Raw genomic sequence first — 13,615 nt, forward strand, 5'->3', positions numbered from 1 at the left:
TTTTGGCCACTCAGAGGTTTTTATTATGGGAAGGGACGTTCACAATAAAACTTAGATACTAACTTACGCTATTTACAATTATTAACAATCTTCGAACCTTAGGTACCGGCAGGCGTGCCACTCGAGAGTTGGTGGAGTTGCGAGCCGGGCACGCGGCCCTCCGAGGCGGTGAGGGATGCCTGCTCACGGAGGGCCTGGGGGGACAGAAAAAGATAGACTGGGAGTGCTGGGGGAAAGAAGTAGAGAAGTTTCCCCCAGCACTAGCCTTTACAAGTTTATACATAGGCCGCCCAGTGCAGATGTTACAAACAAGGGATCTTAAACTAACTTACAACTAGTTTACAATATGTACTGGTAAACACAAGTTTCGACTTATTTCTAATTAATTATACTGGTTTATTTGGCTATGTACATGGTTACCAGGTCATTATTCACTACTTAATGATACAGTTAATTATTCTACACACACACGTTACATGAATTTACAAAGAAAAAGTCAATTAATGCAGTATAGACTGTAGGTTTTTTACAATAGAGAAGAGTTGAATTTTATTTAGTTGAACACAGGTAAGTTAAAAGATGGGAAAAAGCGCTAAGTTTGCTCAGATTATGCTGTAACAATTAATTATCAGTTATTTAATCTACACATGTTATATATATTTACAAAATAGTCAATTAGTACAATATAGGCAGTTGGTTTTTACAGTAGAAAATAAATACATTTTTAGTCAAACACAGGCAAGTTGGATAATGGAAGAATGCGCTTAATTTCGCTCGGATTATTATGTAATCAATTAATTATTAGGACTTAGTTACTTGAGTGTTTATCTTTAAGACAGTCCAGACCCGCGAGCCAGCCCCGAGGGCCACCAGCCTCACCCTGTGGGCCGGGACCGTGCACAGATCCTAATAGGCCACTGAGGCTGGGGCTAGCCCAGTGAAGGGCCACTCCTATTAAAATGCCAGCCCCTTGAGCCCCTCAGATCGCCTGTCCCACCAGCGCCAGCAGTGAGCGGGCGGAGCCCCGGGTCGGGCCCTTGGGTCGTAGACATAGTAATAATATACAAAATTTATTAATAGAGAGGCAAACTGATGTCGTTAATTAATTGATTTAAGAACTACGAGACCGTGAGAGCCATCAGGGCAAGCCCCGAGGGCCACCCAGGGTGTGATACAAAATGGCAATTAAATGGTAGAGCAATATTAATAAAAGAGATGAGACAATACATATTAAATTTGATCCTGCGGTCGGCGCCGCTCCGCCGAGCCTAGACGCCCACGCCGGTCAAGAAGCCGAAGGCCGGGCGCGGGGACAGCAAGCCGGGCCCAAGGGCCGAGGCCGACAGTCCCCGCGCCCGACCCACGGCCCCCAACCCAGCGTAGGTCAGTCCGTCAGAGCGGCGCCCATCCCAGGTTCCAGTTATAAACATTCTACACTAGCAAAAAATAAAAAGGACACACATATGGAACACAGAAAGAAAACTAGACTAAAAGAGGTGGTCACACGGCCGCCAAGACACAGCACACGACCAGTCCACAGGTGTTTTTGTGGCTGGTGGACTACAGAGAGTAGTCCACCTTGGCCAAGACTCTGGCCTTCATGGCCTTTTGCCGAGGGCAGGCCTGGTCGAGCGCTGCGTGCTTGGCGCCCGTGTCGGTCTTAAATCTCACGTTGTATGTTGTGCAGTTGGCGCAGCTTGGAGCCAGCGCCTTGTTGGGGCACTGCGACGGCAGGTGACCGGCCGTCGCGCAGTGTGCGCAGACTGGTGTCTCGGCGGAGCAGCGCGTCTGTGTGTGCCCGAACTGGAGGCAACGACGGCACTGCAGGAATGGAGAAAACTCCTCGGCGTGCACCCTCTGGTGGTCGAGGCGTACACGGCCCAGGGAGAGGATGGTGTGGAACACCCTGGGCGGCACCGTGAGGACCGCGTTGTATAGGTTGGGGTTCCGGTTCCTCCGCAGGAAGCGCAGCTTGATCCGCTCGTCGTTCCCCAGTTCAGGATTCTGCTCTCTCAAGGTGGAAATGAGGTCTTTGCTTGCCGTATCCTTGGAGATGCCCTTGAGGGCGATCATCGGCATGAGCTTCCGCTCCGGTTCAGCACTGACGCCGGAGGTCTCTGTATTGCTGTTAATGCGCCTCATCGCCTCCTTCAGGTGGTCCGTTGAGTCAAATTCAACCCTCGCCTTTCCCCGCGAGAGCATCTCAACCTTGGCCGCCGTGAATTTGACCTCGCGGAAAGGAATGGTGGCTCGCAAGGTCTTGGTTACCGCCTGTCTGTCGGCCTTCTGGTCTTTAGAGGCCATAATGAGCGCCGGGCGTGAGCTTCTCTCTTCCCGTAGCCGGGGCTGAGTGTCCCCTACCACGGGTTGAGCCGGCGTGGAGGCGAGTGTCTGGGCGTAGGTCTTGGTAGTGGAGGAGGAGGGCTGGGCGGTCAGAGTGGGTTTCATGCGCCCGAACTCTGTTCTTACCGCCTGGGTGACAGCCTTGGTCACGGCGGCCGCGAGAGCCTCCTCGCAGCAGTGGCTATTGGTGGTGGCAGCGGCGGTGGTGGTGGGTGCCGCTGGTGCTGGGCCCTTGTCCCGGCCAAATGCTGAAGACTCCCCCTCCAGGTGCTTGAGGTGTACCTTTTGAAGCAGTCGAGCCGCGTCCACGCTGCACTGGACCGCCCGCTCCCGGTTCTCCCTTCTCACACTCTTCTCCTCGTTGAGCAAGACAGGTATGGTGGCCATAAGGCCGTGGAGCTCTAATAGTAGCGAGGAGAGGGGAGTGTCTCCAAAGTCAGCGCTGGGGAAGTAGTTCGCAGGTGTCTTGCGCTTGCAGGCTGACTGCGAGGCGCCGGTGGCAGGGGTGCCGCGCGGGCGCGGAGTGGTCGCCGCCGGGGGTCGGTAAGTCCCAAAACCCCCAAGGCCCGCAGAGTTCACAGAGCTCACAGAGCGCGGTGAGTCCGCGCGGAGAGTTCCCACCGAGCTGGTTGGCGACAGGCACCTCTCGCTCTCTACAGACACGAAAGAATTGTCCGCGGAGTGCGCCTCAGAAAGACTGCTGAGGGGTGGAGAGCGAGATGCTGGTTGGGTGCTCGGTGCCTCGGTGACTTCCCGCGATCGCGCGCGGGTCAGCCTTCGGGAGGGAAGTGGTGATGACTTGGCTAGCGGCATCTTAAGCACTTACAGTCAGTCCAATGTCCAAAGTGTACACTGCAATCCAGGTAACACTGCAATCCTTAGATGAAGTCACCACACAGTAGTTCACTACACACTAATTTGCCACACGGCCAAAGTCACACAATAATGTTCCCACACAATCCAGTGTTTCACCGGCACTTGGTGATAGGCCGGGTGCGGACCGGGCGCGAGGACCGCCCAGTCGTCGACGTATGTTTCACCGGCACTTGGTGATAGGCCGGGTGCGGACCGGGCACGATGACCGCCCAGTCGTCGATGTATGTCTTCACCGGCACTTGGTGATAGGCCGGGTGCGGACCGACGCGGACCGACGCGGACCGGGCGCGAGGACCGGCGCGGACCGGGCGCGAGGACCGGCCGCGGACCGATGCGGACCGATGCGGACCGCCGCGGACCGATGCGGACCGCCGCAGACCAACGCGGACCGGCGCGGACCGACGCGGACCGGGCGCGAGGACCGCCCAGTCGTCTATGTATGTTTCACCGGCACTTGGTGATAGGCCGGGTGCGGACCGACGCGGACCGGCGCGGACCGGGCGCGAGGGCCGGGCGCGAGGACCAGCGCGGACCGACGCGGACCGACGCGGACCGGGCCCGAGGACCGGCGCGGACCGGGCGCGAGGGCCGGGCGCGAGGACCGGCGCGGACCGGCGCGGACCGACGCGGACCGGGCGCGAGGACCGGCGCGGGCCGGGCGCGAGGGCCGGGCGCGAGGACCGGCGCGGACCGACGCGGACCGACGCGGACCGACGCGGACCGGGCGCGAGGACCGGCTGTGGACCGAGCGAGGACCGCGGGGGTGGGGGGTGGTGGGGGGGGGGGGGGAAGTCAGGGGGGGGGTCTGTGGAGGGGGGGTGCGGGGGGGTGGGGGGGGGGGGGGGGGGCAAGTTTCGTGGGGCGGCTATTGGCGGGGAGAAAAAAATTTGGGGGGGGGGCAAAAAAAGTTGGGGGGGGGGGAGGGGGGGCAAGTTTCGTGGGACGGCCAATGGCGAGGAGAAAAAATTTTGGGGGGGGGAGAGGGGGGGGGGGCGGGGCGGGGGGCGGGCCACAAACTGCCGAGCCACACGGGCGCCGTGGACGGGCGCGAGGACCGGGCGCGAGCGCGGACCGACGCGGACCGACGCGGACCGGGCGCGAGGACCGGCGCGGGCCGGGCGCGAGGACCGGCGCGGACCGACGCGGACCGGGCGCGAGGACCGGCGCGGGCCGGGCGCGAGGGCCGGGCGCGAGGACCGGCGCGGACCGACGCGGACCGGCGCGGACCGGCGCGGACCGGCGCGGACCGACGCGGACCGGCGCGGACCGGTGCGGACCGACGCGGACCGGGCGCGAGGACCGAGCGAGGACCGGCGGAGCGAGGGACGCGCGCGACTCCGTCGAGCTCCAAGGGGCGACTGGTTAGGTTAGGTTAGGTTAGGTTAGGTTAGGTTAGGTTAGGTTAGGTTAGGTTAGGTTAGGTTAGGTTAGGTTAGGTTAGGTTAGGTTAGGTTAGGTTAGGTTAGGTTAGGTTAGGTTAGGTTAGGTTAGGTTAGGTTAGGTTAGGTTAGGTTAGGTTAGGTTAGGTTAGGTTAGGTTAGGTTAGGTTAGGTTAGGTTAGGTTAGGTTAGGTTAGGTTAGGTTAGGTTAGGTTAGGTTAGGTTAGGTTAGGTTAGGTTAGGTTAGGTTAGGTTAGGTTAGGTTAGGTTAGGTTAGGTTAGGTTAGGTTTTTTTTTTTTTTTTTTTTTTTTTTTTTTTTTTTTTTTTTTTTTTTTTTTTTTTTTTCGTGCAAATTTCTTGGAGATGTTATTTTTTCTCCATTTTATTCTTTTATTTGTATTTTTCTTTATTATTTTTACTATATTTTCCTTTTCTCTCTTTTCTTTCATAATTCTTTTCTTTTTATATTTCTTTATGATCTTAAAAACTAACATGCATTTTACAATCCTTATTGATAATGCCTATCCATTCTTTTCCAGACTTTCTCATGCGAAATCATTGGCTACTTGCTTAATCTAAGTTCATGCGGGTCTTTAAATGAATTTTCCAGTATTTATTTATTTACAGTGTTTCAAAAATGAGGCAAAAGCCAATAATTACAATAAAACAATCGACATACATTAAATTATTACAATAAATCCATAATTTGAAACAGGTAAAATTACAATAAAAATATTAAATAATAATAAGAAATAATTAGGTATAATAAGTTAAAATTAATTTAAAATTACATAATAATGGTTAAATTAAATTAAAATAAAATTAGTGTTAAAAATTTCAATTGATTTAAATTACAAAATATAAAAAGTGGCAAAAGCCGATAAAATTAAAACAATTTAGATAAAATTAAAACAATTTAAAACAAATAATGAGGCAATAGCCATAATAACAATATAATGTTTGAATTTATAAGCACAAAAGGACAGTAGGAGCGCTTCGTACTAATCTATATGTTTTTGGCGCCATTTGCCTTCGCTGTCTGGCGCATAACGCCTTCCGCGAAGGCCAGAAAATGGGCCCGGCTGGGATCGTCACCGACCAAGAAGGGAAAGCTAACCGGCTCAATCGCCCGTTGAATCCTGTGTTCGCAGTCATGACGCCTGGCCGAGAACCTAGGGCACTCGGTCAGGATGTGCTCTACTGTTTCGCTGGTTGAGTCGTCGCAGACACAGGTTTCAACCGGCGAGAGCTTAAACCTATGGAGGTAACTCCTCAGACCCCCGTGACCAGTGAAAAGCTGTGTAAGGACATTTGTCAGAGTCATCTTGGTGAAGACTCAAACTTTTTTCAAGGGGTTTTTATTTATCCTTTTTTCTTAATCTATTTTTTGCTTTTGCCTTCTGGCTGACTATTAAAAACCAACTTTATTTCTTTATTAAAAAATACTCAAAAACTTAATACTATTACATTTTGCTTACAGAACTAATACATTTTTCCTTATTCTATTTTGCTTAATACTACGTACAAGTTTTTCTTACTTTTCTCTACTTTCCTTAATCTAGAAACATTTTCTTATTTACTTACTTATGTTTATTACATTTTTTATTTATCTATTTGTTTACTATTTTTCTATTTCTTGCTAGTCGTATATAAATTCAATTTATAACTTTAGCAAGTGCTTAATTACTATTCCTCTTATTTACTACTCTACATATCCTAATGCAATAGTCGACGAAAATTTCTCTACTGTTTTTATTTAATAATAGGGCCGGTAGATTATCTTGGTTTATTACCATGTCTAATTTTGTTTCAGTGTCGTACCTCTCGCGGGCGTGGACGGGACACTCTGTGAGCAAGTGAAGGACTGTTTCTTCACAGTCCGGATTGCAGATACACGATGGGTTATCCCTGCACTTGAATCGGTTCAAGTACTGGGCGAACCCACCGTGTCCTGTTAAGATCTGGGTGAGCATCCCTGTCGGTCCTATCTTGCGAGCAAACTTGTACGCCGTGTATGCATCAGGGAGAAAAGACTTGGTGGTTGACGCGGTGTCACCCTGTGTGTACCTATCGTTCCATTTATCCAGGGTGTCTTCTCGAATTAGTCTCTTAACGTAAGAGATCGGACACCGGTCGTAGTCTGGCTTCCGTTTGGATGCCAGTGCTGCCTCCTTTGCCAGCTCATCGGCGCGCTCGTTGCCAGGAAGACCTGCGTGGGCTTTCACCCAGAACAAAGACACAGCTTTGCCTTGGGTGGAGGCCGTCCGCAGATTCTTCCTCGTCTCCACAGCAAGAGGGTGAAGTGAGTCATGGTTTGTGATCGTCTCCAGCGCTGCCCTCGAATCACTGTATAGACCATAACTCGCTTCCGCCCCTTTTAGGATTTGGCCCGACGCCTTCCATATGGCCAAGAGTTCCGCCTGATAGACCGTGCAGTACGCGGATAAGCTGAGTTTGGAGTTCCGGATCTCGGCCTCATTATTCCACCAGGATAATGCGGCTCCGACCTTCCCTTCAATCTTGCTCCCGTCGGTGAAGATTCGCACCGCCTGCACGTTGTGTTGGTCCACAAGGTGTTGATCTACCAGACTCACGAACTCGAGGCTCATATGTTCAGCGGGATGTGGAGCTTCTGCAAACCCTACCACACTCTCGGTCTCTCTGTCTCCCAGAACCGGCGGGGGCGACCCTCTCCTCGCAAAGTACAGGGCAGCTGCCTCCTGTATTCGCAGGTCGAGAGGAAGTATCCCCGCCAGTGCCAGTGCCGAGTGTAGAGAGACTGTGCGGTAGGATTTACATAGCTTTTGGGCGAAACCCCTTTGCACTGTAGAGAGCAACTTTTGCACCCCCAGCTTACTTGATGCAGGCGCCCAAGCTGCCGCCGCATACATGATGATGGGCTCTACTGTTGCTACATATATGGTCCTGATTATGTCTTGATGTAGACCCCAACTGACCTTAGCTGCTCTCGAGAGTTGTTTGTAAATGTCCAGTGCCTTTTTGCACTGGAGCGCAACATGTGTGTTAAATGTCAGCTTATGGTCAATGGTGAGCCCTAAAATCTTTACCTCCGTTGACAGTCCAATGTCAACCCCTCCCATGGTCAGCAGCGGGTCGTCGTACCTCAGTTTTCTCGTCAAAACCATGGCGCACGTCTTGTGAGGCGCGAACTTCAACTTATTTACGACTCCCCACCGCTGAACAAAGGCTAGAGCGGCATTGGCCTGTCTCGACACCTCAAGACCAGTGTCCCCATCGAACACCATCACCACGTCGTCCGCGAAGGCTTGCACGTAGTATTGCCTCCTCTCCAATTCCTGCAGCAGAGGGTCAAGAAGGACATTCCACAGGATCGGGCCACCGATTGACCCTTGCACACATCCTTTGTTCGTGCTCCTCGTGCATTCCTCCCCGGCGTACCTTACTTTGACTCTTCTGCAGTCGAGGTAGCTGTCCAGTAGCCTCCTGATATTGACCGGGCACTTTTCCTCAGCCAGACGGACTCTGATAGCTGGCCACCACGCGCTATCGAAGGCGCCCTCTATATCCAATGACACTAGGGTTACTAGCTTCTTCAGCCCAATCTTACCCTTGATGTGGTGTATTAGTTTATAGAGGGCGTCCTCGGTGCTCCTCTGGGGCATGAATCCGTACTGGCGAGTACTAATCCGCGGTACTAGGTGCCATTTCATCCGTGCTACTACCATCTTCTCCAGGATCTTTCCCAAGACCGGCAACAGGCCAATTGGTCTGTATGCCTTGGGATTCGTGTAATCTTCCTTGCCCGGTTTTCTTAATACCACAACAGTGGCTTCCTTCCAAATGTCCGGGAAGTGCCCTATCTCAAGGCACTTGTTGGCCAGGGCAAGGAAGGCGTCCAGATCCTGGTAGATCGCTCTCCTGCAGATGTCTGCCGTGAAGCCATCCGCTCCGGGGGCCTTCTTTGGGTTGAAACTCCCCACCGCGGTCTGTAGCTCCAGCGGTGTAAACGGTGGATCATGGTGTTCATCATGACCCAGGTCGTTTACCCGCTTTGCCGCCTCTCTGGTCCGGCGATGGTCTTCGTTATCTGTTGCCTCCAGGTCTTTCGGGTAGAATGTCTCCGCTAGAAGGTTCACCGATTCTCTTGGGTTCAGGAATGCACCGTCTTTGGTTAGGGTCAAGTCTTCTTGTCTCCTGGTGGTTCTCCTTATGACTCTATATATCCCCTCCCAGAGTCCTTCCCGATCCTGTTTCTCGCAGAACTCCTTCCAACTTGCTATTTGGGCTTTCTTGGCTTGGCACTCGTAGGCTTCCTTCTTTTCTAGGTACTGGGCTACCACTATTTCTCTGCGGTACGGCGCCGCGTTCTTGATCTTTCGCCTGAAGGTAGTGGTAACCCTTTTTAGCCTCGTGAGCTCATCATTCCACCATGGGACTTTGAGTACCTCAGTACTCCTTTTGGCTGGCATACTAAACTGGCATGCTGCCGTTATGCTGTTTGAATAATTTTGTATAACTTGTTCCAAATCGTTTTTGTCACTAATATTATTAATTAATTCGATATTAATATTGTTTTGCAATTTTATTTCTGAAAATTTTTCTCTAAAAATGTCCCAATTCGCCTTCTTTGTATTATAGAGCCTGGTGGTTCGCTCCACTCTCAGGCCTCGACTTTTGCGGAGACTAATGTGAAAAAGTATGGCGTTGTGGTCAGAGCTCGTCATGTTCTGGTCTACCCTCCAGTTATCTACCAGGTCCAGTAGATCTGTGGTGCAGGCTGTTATATCCACGTGGCTGGTGAACGCTCTTCCACCTCTGATGGTATCAAAGGTAGGCGTATCACCAGTATTTAGTACCTGAAGCCCAGACTCTTCCAGGGTCCCGGACAGTTCTTTCCCCCTGTGGTCTTCTACGGTGCTACCCCACCAGGTACTCTTAGCGTTGCTATCTCCTCCTATTAGCAGTGACATAGGGCCCAACTCCTCTCTGATGGTCCGAAGCTGCTCCAAGTATGGCTCTATGGGCTGGTCCGGTTCGAAGTAGAAGGATACCGCCGCGATTTCCCAAGCTGCGGTTCGGATCCTCACCACAACAATATTGTTGTTAGTGAGTTTCGGGCACTGGATGACGTCAAGGCTGTCGTCGAAGACAACTATTGCCGCCTTCACAGTCCCATCTCCTACTGTCGCATTTTGGTAGAGTCTCGCCCCACGGTAATCCTTCATCCTTCTCACCCCACCCACATACGGCTCCTGGAGCAGTGCTAGTGCGAGTTTACGCTCACTGGCCTCAATCATGAGTTCTGTGGTCGCCAGTTCCTTCCTCTGGAGGTTAGCTTGGGCCACTGTATAACGTCTGGTGGGGTTGCCTGCCCCGGAACAGCTATCGTCGCCCTTAGCAATACGCTATTTTTGCCCGCGCTAGCGCTTCCCACCGTCTACGTACGGGGCACTCGGCGCTGAAAGCGTTATGCTCTACTGGGGTGTCAACCTTCGCGGTCATGCAGTTGCAACAAGTTGGTGCTGCCGATGCCAACCAATCCGGGCAGTCCTGCTTCATGTGCAGTCCGCCACAATGACTACACTTCGGCACGGTCTCTTTGCAGAATCTCCTGCCATGTCCATATGCTAGGCACATGGAGCACTGCACCAAGGGAGATTGATCGTCCACCTTCACCCTCTGCATGTCGACGTGGACCGTGCCGCAGCTCATCATCCTGTTGTATATCTGAGGTGACACCCGTAGGACGATATGGTTCATGAGCGGATTCCTCGCCTTACGGCGGTACCTAAATTCCATCCTATCGTCCCCCTTGTCGAGGCCCTGGAAAACCCCTCCGTTCTGGTTTCTCAAGGCAGCGATGATATCATCGTTGGTATTGTACGACAATACATCCTTGAGGACCAGCATCGGGTCCTGGTTTTTCATCTCCTCGACAAGGAGTCGATCTCCTGCACTCTTTAGCCTGTCTTGAACCTTTTGCCGTTCCTCTACTGTTCTGCATCCTATAATAACCTTTTTGTCCTTCACCTTCCTGACCCTCTCCACAGTCACCCAGCCGTCTTTTGCGTTCACAGCCTGTCGGACCTGTTTGAGGACCTCTTCGCTGTTCTCTTGTTCATTCCGGGACGTAACAACGATGGAGTGTAAAGAGCTCCTATCGTTGTTATTGTTTGCTTGCCTTCTGCTCTGGTCCGCGGTTATTTCAGCGTAAGACGCTCTCTGGGTGGCCTGGTTGTTAAGGACGGACTCTCTGAGCTTTGATAGTTCGATGTTCGTCTGCTCTATCTTGTTGCTCTGCTCCTTTATGAGCTCTACCATTTCCTTACTAAGTGCTCTTGAGTCCTCCGTGTCCTTTTTGTCGTTCCCTTCCTTCTTTCCTTCTCTTTCCTTGCCCTTGAGTTCCTTGTTCTTATTCTTTTCCTCTTCCAATTCCGCCACTGCTTCCTTCAACAATTGGTAGAGCTTATCGACGGCCATAATCATGCCCTCTTTCAGGTCTGTCCTCAGATTGCGAGACTCATTAACATGAGATTTCGCCCTCTGAAGCCAGACCCGTCCTTCGTGAGCTCTACCTGTCAATTTCGCCGATTGTGGCGATTTTGTCGTCGTGGTTGTAGTTGAAGCCGGTGTCTCTACCGACGGTCTGCGAGCTGCCGGCCGCGTCTCGGCGGTTGGCGCTATCTTCAGCTTCAATTTAGGCTGACCAGTCATCTTGGTGGTAGTTTTTGTCGGTGGTGGTGATATAGTTATCACCTGTGAGTGCGGATGCGTTGCCGACGTACACGGCTTTGGGTCAGTCTTACCGCTCTCCCCTTCCCCTGTGCTGCGCCTCACCCTGGAGGCTGTAGTCGTATTTTTAGGCGAGGGTCCTGCCCTCTCCTTCTCAGTTGGGGATGTGGTAGGCTGGTCTGCCATCTTCTTTTTGGGTGTGTGTGCAATGGCGAACATTGGTCCTGGGGTTCGAGCCTTGTCAATTTGTAAATATAAAACTCAGTTCAATAAAACTGTCGTGCTATCTATACCAAAAGTGGTATAGAGTTCCAGTACAGTATAATAAAACAAAAATATACAGTAGAGTAAAATAAAATAACTAAGAGTAAGTACTTATCCTAGGTGTACCGGTCAATAGACTCGGTTCACGTGCGTCGGAGGAACAGGTAAGGTAATGTAGAGTGATAAAGCTTTATTTAAGTGTGTGTGTGTGTATGTGTGTGTGTGTTTGTGTGTTGTATGTGTGTGTGAGTGTAGATGTGAATGTGTTTTGTATGTGTATATGTGTGTGTGTATGTGTGTGCGTGTGTGTGTGTTAGGTTTATGTGTATATATGCAACTATTTTATGTACTAACCTTGTGTTTTTTCTCTTTCAGGTCGCGCTCTACCTACGCGTCAGTTCCAGCAGGGAAGCTCACCCGGGTGTCCAACAGTTGGTAAGTCAATTTTCTTACTTTGCCTTGGGAAGCGCAAGTTTCCCTATGCTCTACCTTACTTATTTACTATAATATTTGGCTATAGGCCTGTCCTTATATACTAATTTACTTAAAATTACTTTCTAGAAAAAATTTTTGAGTCAAAAAATTTTTGTAGAGTTTGGCTCTATGTAGAGCTTCAGACTCTATGTCACCGGATGGCTCTACTTATGGGCTTTCTAATGACCCAAGTCCTGATCCTCTACGACGGCTAGAAGCAAAGTTATCGGGGTTTTTATATTTCCAAAATGGCGGTCAAAATGGCCGACCAAATATTAAAACCCTGCTATCTTCCCTAATTTTGGCCGCAGAAAGCCGAGCGACGGCTCTTCTTGTTTCCCCTCGCGAGCTCTACACGAATCCGTGGGTATCTCTACAAAAAGTAGAGTCGCGTCAAAATCGCTCCTAAGCACGTGGATTCGGTAGAGTAAGCCGCGCCGATGTCGCCACTCGAAACCCCGTCCTCCTACGACACTCCTGTCCAAAGTTATGGCGTGTTTTGTAAAAACAAAATGGCGGCCCAAGATGGCTGCCGGATTTTAAGTGCCCGTAACTTTGGAGTCCGAGGTCGCAGGAAGTCGTGCGAGGGCTCGTTCTTCTCGCCCCGTCGAGCTCTACACGCCCGTACGCTTCGCCAAAATAGGTAGAGTCCCAATTTGGGTGCTCTATATTTTGGTAGAGTGGGTGTCCTTTGGTGGTGCTAGGACAGGTGGCAGATGTTATTTTGCCTGAAGCGTACCCGGATTGTAGAGCCCTTAATACTAACTCTCTCCCGGCTCTACCTAGAGTCAAAAGTTGTTAATAAAAAATGTAGCCCTCGGATAGCTAACCAATTTGCAAAAAACCCCGTTAAAAAAGACCGAATAGTTTCCGAGATATCGAATTTTAAAGATTTGACCTACTTTTAATTTACGTAATTACAATCCAAAAATGACCCCCCCTAATTTTGAATTTAGAATTTTGAAAACAATACTGTATGTTGAACCGGGAGAAAAAATAGCATTCACGGTCGAAAAACCTGAAAATGTCCCCTAGTTTTGATTTTATACCCCTTTCAAATTTTTGAACTTTTGGTTTGTTTACGTTTTTTGAATTTAAATACGCGCGAAATTTACAAACCAAAAATTCTGGGTTTTGACCTCTTGTTGCCAAATTTCCTACTCTATATTTTGAAACTTTGAAATTCTCAAAAAACGCCGACCTTCAGGGTTTTCAGGCCTTGTTATTGAAAAATGGGATATTTTACCTATTTGCCTGCTGAAAATGGTTCCTATTAATGATTTTAAAAATTTAAAAACGAACTAATAAAAAGATGAATTATTCTAAAAAATGCCAAATGAAATTTTAATTTTAAATTTAATTTAAACCTATTTAATTTTACTTATTAATTTTTGCAAAAATTTAAAAAGCACCTCGTATTTTTGTTTTAATATATATATTTAATGTTAACCCAGAATCTAAATCTTTATGAAAATGAAGTTTTTTCTGCTGAAAAGAATTTTGAAAATTTACACCCTTTAACCCTGAAAAAATTTTTTGAAAATTTCAAGTCTCAAATTGAAAA

General features: G+C 49.9%; 1 protein-coding gene across 1 annotated transcript; it reads right to left on the reverse strand.

Moving 5' to 3' along the window:
• Nucleotides 1-3,311: 3,311 nt before the first annotated feature.
• On the reverse strand, nt 3,312-11,499 carry LOC135081218 (uncharacterized). The gene is made up of 4 exons (XM_063975965.1): nt 10,027-11,499; nt 6,393-9,905; nt 5,717-5,896; nt 3,312-3,956 (listed from the first exon to the last, which is right to left on the reverse strand). The coding sequence occupies exons 1-4, from the start codon at nt 11,497-11,499 to the stop codon at nt 3,312-3,314; spliced, it is 5,811 nt and encodes a 1,936-aa protein (XP_063832035.1).
• Between the last annotated feature and the right edge of the window lie 2,116 nt (nt 11,500-13,615).

Source organism: Ostrinia nubilalis, chromosome 19 (genome assembly GCF_963855985.1).
Source record: "Ostrinia nubilalis chromosome 19, ilOstNubi1.1, whole genome shotgun sequence".
In the NCBI taxonomy this organism is placed as follows: Eukaryota; Metazoa; Arthropoda; class Insecta; order Lepidoptera; family Crambidae; genus Ostrinia; species Ostrinia nubilalis.

What these genes read in the sequence shown, in the direction of transcription:
- LOC135081218 (XM_063975965.1), bottom strand. Translation starts at nt 11,499, where the DNA reads ATGGCAGACCAGCCTACCACATCCCCAACTGAGAAGGAGAGGGCAGGA. An exon ending in CTTTCAGCGCCGAGTGCCCC is followed by an intron (nt 9,906 to 10,026) that starts GTACGTAGACGG and finishes GCTAACCTCCAG; the next exon opens with AGGAAGGAACTGGCGACCAC. An exon ending in CTGAAACAAAATTAGACATG is followed by an intron (nt 5,897 to 6,392) that starts GTAATAAACCAA and finishes GTCCTTACACAG; the next exon opens with CTTTTCACTGGTCACGGGGG.